The 14,912-nt window shown below is 39.0% G+C and overlaps 1 protein-coding gene across 1 annotated transcript in view; it reads right to left on the bottom strand.

The window, feature by feature from the left end:
• Positions 1 to 4,618: 4,618 nt before the first annotated feature.
• LOC121380427 (laccase-2-like) overlaps positions 4,619 to 14,912 on the bottom strand; it is a 35,031-nt gene continuing 24,737 nt past the window's right edge. The window contains exons 5-10 of the mRNA XM_041509279.1: positions 14,186 to 14,607; positions 11,880 to 12,161; positions 9,928 to 10,128; positions 8,129 to 8,140; positions 6,792 to 6,915; positions 4,619 to 5,159 (exon numbers count right to left, since the gene is read on the bottom strand). Of these exons, the coding sequence (XP_041365213.1) occupies positions 4,900 to 5,159; positions 6,792 to 6,915; positions 8,129 to 8,140; positions 9,928 to 10,128; positions 11,880 to 12,161; positions 14,186 to 14,607 (1,301 nt within the window). The 3' untranslated portion in view covers positions 4,619 to 4,899. The remainder of the gene's footprint in view (positions 5,160 to 6,791; positions 6,916 to 8,128; positions 8,141 to 9,927; positions 10,129 to 11,879; positions 12,162 to 14,185; positions 14,608 to 14,912) is intronic.

The following is a 14,912-nucleotide window of genomic DNA, read 5'->3' as shown; positions in this document are numbered from 1 at the left end:
GTACCATCCCAGTGAATACGTCCTCTGGCGAGCTGGTGGTTACGTAATACCTAACGTGTCACGTCAGGAATTAGTCTTCGAACTGAAGAAACAAAACATACCTGATTTTTGCGGATGCATCGCAATGCTCGGTAATAATATCCATCCCAGTAAAACAGCAACGTGTATATGTGGTTTATTTTTCCACCCACGTAAATTAACCCACGTATTGAAATAATAGTCGGAGTGTTTTCTTGGTTAACTGGTCTTTTCTTTCTTTCTGGCCTGTACCTGTGGTTCCTGATTGGCAGGTGTATATTTAGACGGTCCCCAGACACAGTGTCTAGACACACTAAACAGACGTGCCTCTTTTATTAAGTTCACAGGGTATTGTGTGATAACCTCAAATCGTAATGGACCGTCCTGCTTTATTACTGTAAGTAATTCTGTAAAAACCTTGATTAAGTAGACTTTCCCATCTAAAATCACAAAACCGACCAATTACGTCGTCCCAAAGAAAAGAAAAGTATCATTTGGGTATCGTGAGTGGTCGTTTTTGCTCGAACGTGCCCTACCCATAGGCCTAATAATATGCATTTTTCTTTGTATTTAAAAAAAAAGAAAAATACTGCAACTCCATTTCGTTCTATTGATGCAACCTTAAATATATTTAGTTAAATAGTTTATTATACTATCAAGTCATTTATGTTGTTTTACAAGTCGGGTTGATGAAAGAGAAGCACCTTGTCATAAATTAGCGCATTTGTTTATATTACACTGTGCATTGAAGAGATGGACCGAGCTGACGTCACTTCGCCCCAAGCTATACCACCGGACGCCACAAAAACGAAACAAAATGGCTACCCCCCAATTAGCAGGAATAATCATGTTTTTTTATTAACTCTAAAATTACGCGTTTTTCATTTGTTAAAGTGTCAGTATGTATTGGTGGTCCGGGTATGCATATTTCCAACACATAAGGCTCTTGTTTGAGTTGACCCTACCTTTAAGGCCAGGCAATCTGATTACAGGCTGGTAAGTACAGGGTTCGCAGCCCGGTACCGGCTCCAACCCAGAGCAAATTCTTAAGGGCTCAATGTGCAGGAGTAAGGCCACTACACCATCTTCTCTGTCACTAACCACTAACCAACTAACAGCTAACTCACTGTCCTTGACAGACAGCCCAGAAAGCTGAGGTGTGTGCTCAGGACAGCGTGCTTGAACCGTAATTGGATTTAAGCACGAAAATAAGTTGAAAATTAAATTAAGGCCAGACCGCTACGCGTTAAGTGATATAGGTACTATATATCAGGACACAATATTTCACACGAACGGTCGTTCTGTTCACGTGTCGGTTACGCAGCTTTAATTCCACACAAACTGCCAGTTGGTTACGTGGTGAATCGTCACATTCTATAATTAATCGGTTACCTGGATGAAAATCACGTGAACAGAGTTTCGGTTACCTAATATTTTAAAATATTGTCACCTGTATATGGAACATAACAAAAACATAAAAAACATCCGCTCATTCACATATACATGCATATGTCCTTATCAGTATACCCGTCCATACATTTATATACTTGTTCGTCCGTCCGTCCGTCCGTCCGTCCGTCCCTCCGTCCGTCCATCCATCCATCCATCAATTCATCCTTGAACTTAAAACAATCACTGCAACACTTTCATTCCTTCTCTTCTTCCCTCTCTCATTTCCTTCCTCCCACCTTCCATTCATCCATCAATTCATCCATATATAGATATCTGTCAGTCCGTCCGTCTGTCCATTCATCCATCTATCCATCCATCAAATCATCCTTGCAGTGAAAACGCCAATCACTGTATCTCTCCCTCATTCATTCTCTTCTTCCCTCTCTCAATTCCTTCCTCCCACCTTCCATCCATCCATCGATCCATCCATCCATCCATTCTTCCATGTATGTTCTTTGGTTTTGTCTTGCATGCGTGTAACTACATAGATTTACCGATGGCGGGAGGTAGCCCAGTGGTAGAGCGCTCGCTTGATGTGCAATCGGTCTAGGGTCGATCACCGCCGCTATTTCTCGTTCCAGCCAGTGCACCGTGACTGGTATATCAAAGACCGTGGTATGTGCTATCCTGGCTGTGGTGTGGCGCATATAAAAAGATTCCTTGCTACTAATTGAACAATATAGCGGGTTTCCTCTAAATGTCAGTTTATCAAATGTTTGAAATTCAATAGCTGATGATTAATACATCAATGTACTCTAGCGGTGTCGTTAAACAAAACAAACTTTCTTTAACGCTGCGTGGAGTGAAAACTGAAAAACACCGATTCTGGTTCAAGCACGCTGTTCTGAACACACACACCTCGGCTATCATAGCTGTCTGTCATGCACAGGGCTTAGAGGTTAGTGGCTGGTAATGTGAAAATGTAACGGGTTTCTTCTCTTAGACTATATGCCAAAATTACCAAATGTTTGACATCCAGTAGCAGATGATTAATAAATCAATGTGCTCTAGTGGTGTCGTCAAACAAACAAACAAACAAACACACATTTACAATTGCTTAAACGTCTGCATTACATAAATTCATAACAAAAGGCTTAACAGAATGGGTTGGAATGAAAAACAGTTATTTTATGAAAAAGGAATGAACCCTTGCATGTGTAAGTGCAATACGGAGTGATGATAATGCTAAACCAAATAACTTCCTAGGTAAAGTTCGAGGTGCACCCAACGTTTGGTACAACAGTTAATACCACAAGTCCTGTGATTGGTGATACGTGTGAGTATGTTGGTCGTAAAAAAAGTATAAATAGTTTGATCTGAGCAAAAAATGTATGCAATTTTATTTCATCTAGTATTACTGTGTCAAGTAGCCTTGTGCTTGAAGCATGTATGGGATACCTGTGAAAAACAGGTACTCAGATTTTGTGCGAAGACGCTACCCGGTATCTCTGAAATGAGCAGCTTGACTCCCATTATTTTCTGATTCACTTTAAGGGTGATAGGTGGTAGTATTCATATCCGTGGTGTCTATGTCGATTGATACGCTGTTGGTAGGAGTTTTAGCCACATTTGTTACTATTGTTGTCCATGGGATTTGATTTGATGGTATACACCCTGATAACGAGATGACTGCACACATATATAACACTTTCACAAAACGTACAAGGTTAATAGAGAGAGAGAGAGAGAGAGAGAGAGAGAGAGAGAGAGAGAGAGAGAGAGAGAGAGAGAGAGAGAGAGAGAGAGAGAGAGGTGAAAATGACTTCAATTCAAACACAAGAACTATAAAATAGTAAATGGCAAAGGAAAAAATTAAGAAACAATTGGACAATATAGAACAAAAAAGAAACGATTATCATTGTTTTATTCCAAAACATTTGTTATCAAGAGTATATACAAATTAAGACTTGTACAGCTGAAATAGTATTTTAACAATATACTGACTATTGTATATAATGATGATGATAAAGTTAAAGGTTTTTTTTTTTTTTTAACGACACCACTGGAACACATTGTTTAATTAATCATTGGCTATTTGATGTCAAGCATTTGGTAATTCTGACACGTAGTCATCAGGAAACCCGCTTCATATTTTCCCAGTGCAACAAGGGATCTTTTATATGCACATTTCCACAGACAGGATAACACATACCACGGCCTTTGACCAGTTGTGGTGCACTGGTTGGAACGGGAAACAAAACCCAATCAGTTGAATGGATTCAAAGAGGTGGTTGCATTGCATACCAAACCAAACATTGCTCACAATGAACGCACACGTCTGTAACTGATGATAATTTCTAGTCGGGAGTAACACACGTGCAACAGAGATAGCTTGTAACTGATGACAGTTACTACTCGGAGTAACACAAGCGTATCCGTTAAAACAATCAGTAAATTAGTTACAACAATGTTATATAATCTAATAATGTATATTTTAATGGTTATGATAAATTATTTTGGGGTTGTTTTGAAAACAAAAATCTACTAAGTAAACATGATAAAGCGACATTACTCTCATTTCCTTCCTCCCACCTTCCATTCATCCATCAATCAATCCATATATATCTGTCGGTCCGTCCATTCATCCATCTATCCATCCATCAAATCATCCTTGCAGTCAAAATCCCAAACAATCACTGCCCCCCCCCCTCTCTCTCTCTCTCTCTCTCTCTCTCTCTCTCTCTCTCTCTCTCTCTCTTGTACGTGTGTGTTTTATGTGTGTGTGTGTGTGTGTGTGTGTGTGTGTGTGTGTGTGTGTACGTGTTTGTTAAGTCTCCCAAGCTACAAACAGTCTGCCTATCTAGCTATACATTTGTATCTCTGTCCCTTTGTCTGTGTGTCTGTGTGTTTGTCTATGTCTATCTCCAGTGTGTGGAATGGTACACGTCTCTCCATCGCTATCTCTGTCTCTATGTACACGTGTTTGTTAAGTCTTTGTCTGTCTCAAGCTGTCACACAGTCTGCCTATCTAGCTCTCTCTTTCTCTCTGTCCCTTTGTCTCTCTGTGTGTCTGTGTGTTTGTCTATGTGTCTGTGTTCCAGTGTGTGGTGTGTGGTACGTGTTTGTTAAGTCTCTCTACACACAGTCGCTATCTCTGTATCTCTGTCCCTTTGTCTGTGTGTCTCTGTGGTGTTTGTCTATGTCTATCTCCAGTGTGTGGAATGGTACACGTCTCTCCATCGCTATCTCTGTCTCTATGTCTCTCTCTCTCTCTGTCTCTCTTTGTCTGTCTCACTGTCTGTCTCTCTCTCTCTCTCTCTCTCTCTCTCTCTCTCTCTCTCTCTCTCTCTCTCTCTCTCTCTCTCTCTCTCTCACACACACACACACACACAATGCAAATATCACAGACACAGGCACGTGAAACATTAGAATAACTCAAAGAACCCCTATTGGAATGTGCCACAATACAAACAAACAGTATATACCTTCTTAATAAACAACATTCATCACCGCACCCACTAACAACGTAACTACAACAGAAACGGCGTTTAAACTGTACACGGTTCTTTGTGACGATGATGACGTAGACTCGTCATCTGCAGAACCTGTCGTCATTTCCGGTTTCCAATTTCCGCATTTGGGAAAACCCTTTGACGGTGTCACCATCTGGTGAATGTCGCCAACTTTAAAGATCATACTCAGTCCAATCTGGGCGTGGAATTCACTGTGACAATGGAACAGCCAAAATCCTGAAATATACGAATTAACCAAATGGATGCCTATAATATCTTTAAGCAAAGTTAAAATCTAATTGACTAAATTATTCTAGTCACAGCAAGTTATGGACCAGTATCAAATTTTACCTTACTTTTTTTCAAAAATAAAACACAAAACAATCAGGGGCGGTGATAGTTAATAAAAAGTAGGTTACAGACTTAAATAAAGCATTTCAGATTACATATACATGAGCCTTTTACTCTCAGCTTGTTTGGTTGCCGGTAGAAAGTGTATGGCAAATAATGTAAAAATCCCAGATTGTTTGACGTTTTAAAACTTTTTTTCTCACTAAAAAAAATGCATGGTGCACGTGAAACATAATTTTTATGTTAACACTTTTCATATTTGATTAGGGTTAGGAACGTATAGATTTCTTTGCAGTCTTGCTTCGAATAACCATGCCACCAAAACGTAAACATTCTTGACTGTAGTCGAGCCCTGCCATGTCTGAATGACAGCATATCCATGATACACGTAGCGAGATGCCTGCAAGTGAGCCATTCCATCATCCATTAACTGCAAGAGCGTTTCCATACCCCTGGTACAGCGAATGGGCTACCCATCTCAGACGCAGTGACCACGTGACCTTTAACTTGTTGTGTCTCTTTATCTACTGTCGACTTCATGGCTGGCTGATTTCCTCTCTCGATAATTGTTGGACAGATGATGGAAAGAAGGTAGGATGAAGTGAAGGAATGGAGATATGGAGGGAGGGTTTAACGAATGAATGAATAAACGAATGAACGAACGAGCGGACAAACGAACGACACAATGAATAAATGAATGAAAATAATTGATGAAATGGATGAAATGAATGAATGAATGAATGAATGAATGAATGAATATCAATGAATGAATGGATAAATGAATTAATTAATGGACAAATGAATACATTAATGGACATAGGATGGATGGATGGATGGGTGCCTGGGCGGACGGACGGTCGCTCGGACGGACGAATGGACATATGTATGGATGTATGGACGGCTGGATGGTAGGCTCGAATTTATTTAGAATCAAACGTTTAATGCTAATCTTAGACTACCAACTGCCAATACAAAGTTGACCAACTTTCTTTTCTCATGACTTCTATGACTATTCATTTGCATGGCTGAGCAGTTACAACTTGATTCTAGTCATATAACCCATTAGTTGTTAATCTGAGAGCATCCGTCGTAAAAAGTAAAGTTTTTTTTAGAGGAAACTCGTCGCCACACAGGCTACTCTTTTTTGACAGGCAGCAAGGGATCTTTTATATGCGCATCCTACAGGCAGGATAGCACAAACCATCGCCTTTGTCGAACCAGTTATGGATCACTGGTCGGTGCAAGTGTTTTACACCTACACATTGAGCCTTGCGAAGCACTCACTCAGGGTTTGGAGTCGGTATCTGGATTAAAAATCCCATGTCTCGACTGGGATCCGAACCCAGTACCTACCAGTCTGTAGACCGATGGCCTAACCACGACGCCACCGAGGCCGATACACCCGTCGTAAGTCAGGAGTCGGGGAAATTATAACACAACTGTCGACTTGGCCAACTTTGTGCTGGCAGTTGGTGGTATGATCCTAGCATCAGACAAGACTAAATACAGACACAGTACCTGGATTAGTGGCGTGAAAACGTACCACCGTGTATCCGCCATCAGGAACATTCACTGTATCCTTGAGCGGCGCACCACTCAGCTTCCTCTTTATGTGTCCTTCCGCGTCCAGCCGCTTCACTTCCTCCAGTGTAGTCCTGCCATTTTTCTAAATAATACAGTTTGTATAGTCTGTTAATGGTGAATGATGAATGATTTTGAGATGTTTTTACTCGTTCATTCATTCATTCATTTGTGAGTTCTTTCATGCAACGAATTATGTTTTCTAAACAAAACCTCGATCATGTGTTGAAATAGTCATATTATGCATACTTCTTATTATAGTTCGTCCCATCCTCCAACAAAAATGTTGTTTGTTTGTTTTGTGTGTGTGAATAATTTCACTTTGGTTTGACTTAAAGGGACAGACGCTAGTTTCAACCCGTGAAAATTAACACTAAGTTTAGTTAAAGGGACAGACCCTAGTTTCAACCCGTGAAAATTAACACTAAGTTTAGTTAAAGGGACAGACCCTAGTTTCAACCCGTGAAAATTAACACTAAGTTTAGTTAATCTACAAACCTATAACACATTTGGATAACGTTACAAATTAGTAAACATGAGTCTATGACGTTAAAATGGTGAAATACCCTCTAAAAATAGACTAACACTCAACTCCATAACTGATACTTCTCAGACGCACGTGCGTTTTTTAAAAAAATATGAAAAATGCATTTTGTGATATTAAAACACCAGGATGACCAAAAACACTTCGAATGTACGGAACTTGATAATCTAAACAATAAAATCTAAGTAAAGTATGAGTTCAGTTATCAAAACTGACTACAATAGTAAAAAATATTCCTTAGTGTTTAAAAACTAGGATATGTCCCTTTAAGAAGAAAAGTAAAAGTGTTTTGGAAATATTGTTTTGTAAAACTATTTTTTGTATATGCAATTTAGAAAACAGTCTGCTCAGAAATGAATAACTTGTGTTAAATTCCATAATATGAAAATATGCGTTCCCTGTGAGACGGACTATAGACACCAACATAGCCATGATTTAAAACCATTCTTTCCCTACAATACAAATGAGTCATATTTCTGTATTCCATATATACATTAATTGATTATTATGTATTATACACTCATTAATGCATTCATATAGTTATTCATTTATTCGTTTGCTTTTGTTGTATTTTTTAATGTAAAACAATTGCTACTCGTACATTAGTCACAACAAGTTAAGGGCCAGTATCAAATTTTACCTTACGTTTTCAAAAATTAAAAAACAAAACAAATCCGGGGCGGTGATAGGTAATGAAACGTAGGTTACAGACTTCAATAAAGCATTCAGCGTATGCGTAAGCCTTTTACTCACAATTTGTGACTGAAAACTGCATGGTGCAAGTGAAATTCGTTTTTTATGTTAACACTTTTAACACCATGGAACAAGTAGTAAGATGCTGAAAGTGAGCCATTCCGTCATCCATTAAAGGGACATTCCTGAGTTTGCTGCATTGTAAGATGTTTCTCTTAAAGGGGACATTCCTGACTTTGCTGCATTGTAATATGTTTCTCTTAAAGGGACATTCCTGACTTTGCTGCATTGTAAGATGTTTCTCTTAAAGGGACATTCCTGACTTTGCTGCATTGTAAGATGTTTCCGACTAATAAAATGTTTCTTCGATTAAACTTACATATTAAATATATTTTCTTGTTTAGAATATCAGTTGTCTGTATATTCAATGTGTTTCTGGTCGTCTTAATATTTGTAAGAAGCCCAAACTGGATTTTGTCTTCAAATAATTTCGTACGTACGTAAAACAATATTTAAAAAAATAAAATGAAATTTAACCTAGTACAAATATTAGAACGATCAGAAACAGGTTTAATATACAACCACTAATATTTTATGCAGAAAACTATATTTGATATGTAATTACAATCGTTAAAAAGTCTCTGTTAGTCGATAACATCTTAAAAATTGCAGCAAACTCAGGATTGCCCCTTTAACTGTAAGAGCGTTTCCGTACCACTGGAATAGAGAATGGGCTACCCCTCTCAGATACAGTGTTCATGTGGCCCTTAATTGGCCCTTAATTGGCCCTTAACTTGTAGCTAGTGCATAAATATAATTACATATGTGTAAAAATGCAACCTTCTTGAGTTTGTAGCCAGTAGCGTTAGTGATTTCCCTAGAAATTAGGCAAGGCATGGTAGACCAAACACTTTTGGGGCATTTTCACCATTTTCGGGGCACTTATTAAACATTAATGCAATTTATGTGCTTGCTTTAATAAATGAATGGCAAAAAGTATAAAATGCATATTTTATTAAATAATAATACCTTTTTGTGTTTTATAAAGGCAATTTTAGAATTAATTACTGAAAAAGGCTTGTTTAATCTCAAGGCAGCATGATGCTGATTAAGGCAAGATGGTGCTAGACTATTGAGGCATGGTGCTGCACTATGCTAAAAGAAGCTAGGGAAAACACTATGTAGTAGATATGAGTAATTCAATCTGAAATCATATTTCAAATTCTTTAAAGACCAATTGCGAAATTAACCATAAATATTGAACTAAAAGTTTGTTTCCATTAACGACACCACTAGAGCACAGTGATTTATTAATCATAGGCTATTGGAAGTGAAACATTTGGTAATTCTGATATGTGGCCTTAGAGAGGAAACCCGCTACATTTTTCCGTTAGTAGCAAGAGATCTTTTATATGGAACCATCCCACAAATTGTTAGATGCGAAATTATAGTAAACAAATATACATACTGAACTACTACAAAAAGTATGAAGAGTAGAAACGCGCCTGTATTTAGTATTATATATAGACGTCCATATTCTAAGCAAGAAAATATAATTATATTTTTGTAGTGGTGGATCCAGAAAATCCATTTAGGGGGTCCTCAATGACATGCGACCGTAGGCCACAAACGTTAGCGAAAGGATTCCTCGAGTTCTCCAACATAAAAAAATAAATAAAAAATATAACTGGTGCATACTTTTAGGTGTATGTGTGTGTGGGGGGAGGGGGGGAGGGACGGGGCCGCTTTTTACCGCCACTGTTTTATATTATATTATAAAATACTTTATTGGCTACAAACTCAACGTAGTCCTTTTATATTCCCTGTACTGCATACTTGTTTGCTGACTTTTTCCAAAGCGACGACGCGAAACTGGTGGCCGTGGAGATGAAAGGGGTGGTTACTCCAGTGTGATTGCCCTTCATCCACTATAACCAGTTCTATGACGTCATTAAGTCGCACGTCCTGCACGTGCACGCACTCGCAGAATTCCAGCGTACAGTTCTTCTTGACCGTGCGTTCGTTGCAAAACATCTCCTAGAGCGACACACAAAACGAACATACTAGAGTCCTAAGAGAAATTATACATTGAAACCCCTCTAAACCGGACACGCTCGGGAACAAGTACAATGTCCGGTTTTTAGAGGTATCCAGTTTAGAGAGGTTCTCTCCTGCACAGATATTTAAAAAGGGACCACGAAAGGCGTCCAGTTTTGAGGGAATTCCGGTTTACAGAGGGTCCAGTTTTAGGAGGTTTCACCTAATAGGTTTTGTTTTGCAGTGGGTTTTAGGTGGGTTTGTTTTTTGTGCGAGCGCACGCGTGCAAGTTTGTGAGTGTGTGCGTGTGTGCGTGCGTGTGGGCTGTTTGTTTTGATTTTGGTTTTGATGGGGGAGGTTTTCTCTTTGTTTTTTTCTTATATACACGATTCATAAAAATGTCTTTCCAGGTTTTCTTACCATTGATTTGAAAGCATTGTGTATAGTCTACCAAGTCAAAATGGGTGGGTATAATTTTGATGGTGACTTGAATAGGTTACATTATTTCGTTCATTTCTATCCAATTCCATGCTTATCTAATTAAAGTTAAAGTTTGCTTTTGTTTAACGGCACCACTAGAGCACACTGATTTATCTATCATCGGCTATTGGATGTCAAACATTTGGTAATTCTGACATACAGTCTTAGAGATGAAACCCGCCAGTTTTTTCATCAGTATTAAGGGATGTTTTATATGTACCTTCCCATAGACAAGATAGCACATACCACGACCTTTGATATACCAGTCGTGGTGCACTGGCTGGGACGAGAACTAGCTTAATGGGCCCACTGACGGGATCGACCCTAGACCGAACATGTATCAAGCGAGCGCTTTACCACTGGATTACGTCCCGCCGTCTAATGACAAATGGCGGAATTGCAATAGCTTGCCACTAGTATTATTAGTGTGTATATGGAGTCTAGGGAACGTAAGTAACGTATACTAATTTTACCACACAATAAAGCTATGGAGTACGTTCGTTTTATTATAAATTCCAGGCCCTTAGGACCGATACCTGGGGGTGTGTGTGCATAATCAGGGGCGTAGACTGGGGTGGGGGGGGGGGGGGGGGGGGGGGTCACGCACGCACACTTGAAGCTAATGGTCCGCTTTCAGAACTAAAACAAACAGGTTTATACATATGGAGTTTCTGGTGGTGCAAAAACAAAAAATAAAAGGTCCACTTGGCTCATATTCGAACCCCCCCATGTCCAGCTCAGGCTACGCCCCTGATAATCTTTAGTTGGCGAGAGAGGCAGGAGCCAGGGGCCTAATTCACAAAGGTCTCTTAGGCTCTGCTAGACAACACAGCATCCTCTTTGCAAGTCTTTTTAGCATTGCACTGCGAGATCGCAAAGTTGCGAGAGTTTAGTGAATTAGGCCCCTAATTTGTATCTGTATTTATATAGTGTAGGCAAACAAAATGTTTTACCTCAAATGTGTGTGTGTGTGTGTGTGGGGGGGGGGGGGGGGGGGGCACATATCCGACCGATTCATATGGGCTTGATTTCGCAAAAGGACAAAGATTACTAAATGTAGCTAATCGAAATGGAGTGGGGTGAGGTGTTATAGGTGGAAGGTTTTGTATTGTTTTGTTTGAACGTTTTTTGTTCATTTCTTGCTTTTTGTGTGTGTGTTTTTGTGTTGTTGTTATTTGTGTGTTTTTTGTGTGTTTTTTTGTGTGGGTTTTTTCTTTCTTTTTTTAATTTTTTGTGTGTGTGTGTGTGTGTGGGTGTGTGGTCTAACCCACCTCTGGAACATCCCCATGTTGCGTCAGTAACGGAGAGGGGGGTAGAATGGACGATATGTAGTTGATCTGGTTTGTGAGCAGCTCCATCGCCGACGTGACGTTTTCTAGCGGGTACAGCTCGGGGCTGTGGTAGTTGTAGTTGTTGATGCGGTTGAAGTCAACTCGCAGATAAAACTTCTTGTCGGGCGTGGCTTTCAGTGTGACGTCATCGGGGTGAAGTGACGTCATCTCCACAACATGCCGGCTAGTGGCTGGACCATTCGTGTTGTAAGGACTCAAAAACTAGGTTAAAAAAGAGTAAGTTTGGTTTGTTTAAAGACACCACTAGAGCACATTGATTTATTAATCATCGGCTATTGGATGTCAAACATTTCGTAATTTTGACATATAGTCTTAGAGAGGAAACCCGCGACATTTTGCTATTAGTAACAATATAAGTTGTAGAAGCATCACGAGGGGTATATGGCTTTTTATGTACCCTCTGTGTGTTCTTTTACCCCGAGCCGAAGGCGAGGGGGTAAAAGAACACACAGAGGGTACATAAAAAGCCATATACCCCGAAAGATGCTTCTACAACGAATTTATCTTGCCGACATGTTAAACCATATAGCCAAATAATCAAAATAACGCCAGACAATAATTGTTAACAATTTATTAACGGAGCCGTACCACGCGGACGCGAACGAAACCACTTGCCACTTGAAAAATAGTTCCATCGATAAACGAGTTTTTAACTTCAAATGTTTGTAATACGAAATTGTCTGAAACAGATATGAATAAAAAATAAAAAATAAACACTTTTTTTTTATCAGAAATGTATATAGTAAAAAAATTAAAATATTAAAAACAAAAAAAAAAAACTTTTGCTAATCGCACATTAATACAATAACACCACGACCGTAATTAGGTGGCCGAGTTCAACATTGCAGCTTTTAAAAGTATTGAAATAGTGTATTTTATAGTAAAAATAAAATTAATTATGTATACTTGATTGATTATCAATGTTATTTATAATCTAATTATTGCTTTAGCATTAACTGGGGCGGCTGGAAACTGTTGGAAATTACAGGCGGGGTATAAGAGAATTTGGCTCCGCCCACAGGGGGATAAGGGATTTGTCCAACGGCAAACAACCAATGAGATTAAAGAATTTTACATGAAGGCGAGATAAGTGATATTTTATATGCACCGTCCAACAGACACGATACTACACACATAGTAATAGGAGGCGAAGGTTGCATCGTTGAAATAAATGAAGCAAAGTTTGGCAAAAGAAAGTACCACAGACGTCGTACGGTGGAAGGTCAGTGGGTTTTTAAGCGGGATTTGTAGAGAAGCAAAAAGAGCTTTTGGTTTTAGTTGCTAAAAGAGACGCGAACACTCTAATGAATTTGATTTGTAAACACATCAAACCCAAGACAAAAATAACATCGGACAAATGGCTGCATATTCAAAGATTTGCGGAGTTGGGAAAGGGGTATACCCATAAAACGGTGAATCATTCCGATAATTATGTTGGTAAATATATAGAGAATAATACATTGAGTGTCCGTTAGATACCATCTCACAACGAGTTTTTTTAAATGTATCTAACGAGCAAAATTTAACATCTTTTTCGACTAAATGTTATTTACAGCCGTTGCACTTGTATAGCTATACAGGGTTACAAACGAATCACTACGCATTTTTACATGGATTACAACTAATTTTGAGGGTAGAACGATGGAAATACATGTTAAAAAGATCTCAAGTTAGCGCTTTTTGCCCGAACATCTGTATAATTTTTGCCCGAATTTGAGGTTTTGCTCCAGTACTAGGGGGTAGTTGTCCCCATTCTCCTGCCTCCCTGTCTCGTACGCTTATGGACCGGGGCTTGCACAAGACAGATGGTGGTGTATAAAGAAGCAGTTGCCAAGCATGCATAGCACAAGCGGAAACTTTTCACTACATCTAACTGAATTTATGTGGCGGTGTAAACATGCGAAGATATCGTGTTTCTTTCCCTCACAGAGGCTATCGAGCAAGAGTACCATTGTTAAATTGATAACAATGGCGGAAATATTACCTGTTATGTGAGACGATTCGTTATTTATGATTATTTAATTCATAATACATATATAGTGTGTGTATATATATATATATATATATATATATATATATATATATATATATATATATATATATATATATATATATCATACTCACCTCTTAAGTATGTTTTATTAAATTTTTATCTGTACAGTACAAATGAAATATTGTACAATGTTTGGGAATTTTAGCTATGTCACTGGCTAACAGTCGCTTACCCGATCAGATTGTGTAGCAATTTTAAAATCTGTCGCTGCTGTAGGAACAACTTCCGGTGCGCCAGTATACCTCAGTATAGCCAGAGTCATGGCCCGCAGGAAGTAGAAGCCGCAAGATCCGTCTCCGGTAACACGCAGCCAATAATTTCCCACGCTCTGATTGGCTGATAAAACGAAATCTATTCTCTCGCCACCAAAAATATTGATGACGTCAAACGGCTCTGGCTGGATGGGAGATCCGTCAAGGGCGATAACTAGAAGCGTGTGGTTATCCACCGACACCTGCATTGGACAGTTCTGGGCGGCGTTACTGATGACACGGAAGCGATACCTGTGACCTTGTTTGACGTCAAATACTGAATACGGAATGTGAGTGGTTTCATTGGTGTTGTTTAAGGTAATCTTATGGAACTGGCTTCTTCCTGAAGAAAAAGATGAAAGAATGAAGTGAAATAGGGAAATGAATGTTTGCAACGGAGAATCTGTAGAAAATATTGTGTTCAGTATCGCGTCGCGATTCGCTACTCAAGTCTCGGAGATTGTTACACAATATTAAAACATTAATCAGTAGTTTAATTGACTAGAAATATCGCTAATCCAGATTTTGAAAACAAAATATTCCAGTGTAACAGAAAAATACGAGAGTCTAGCGCTCTGCCAACTGAGCTAATAGGGAAATACCCACTAGCTACTGCCAGTAGGAGCACTTTATACCAACACTCCTACA

The sequence above is a fragment of the Gigantopelta aegis genome, chromosome 1 (assembly GCF_016097555.1).
Source record: "Gigantopelta aegis isolate Gae_Host chromosome 1, Gae_host_genome, whole genome shotgun sequence".
Lineage (NCBI taxonomy): Eukaryota > Metazoa > Mollusca > Gastropoda > Neomphalida > Peltospiridae > Gigantopelta > Gigantopelta aegis.
This window is presented reverse-complemented; position numbering and strand designations above follow the sequence as displayed.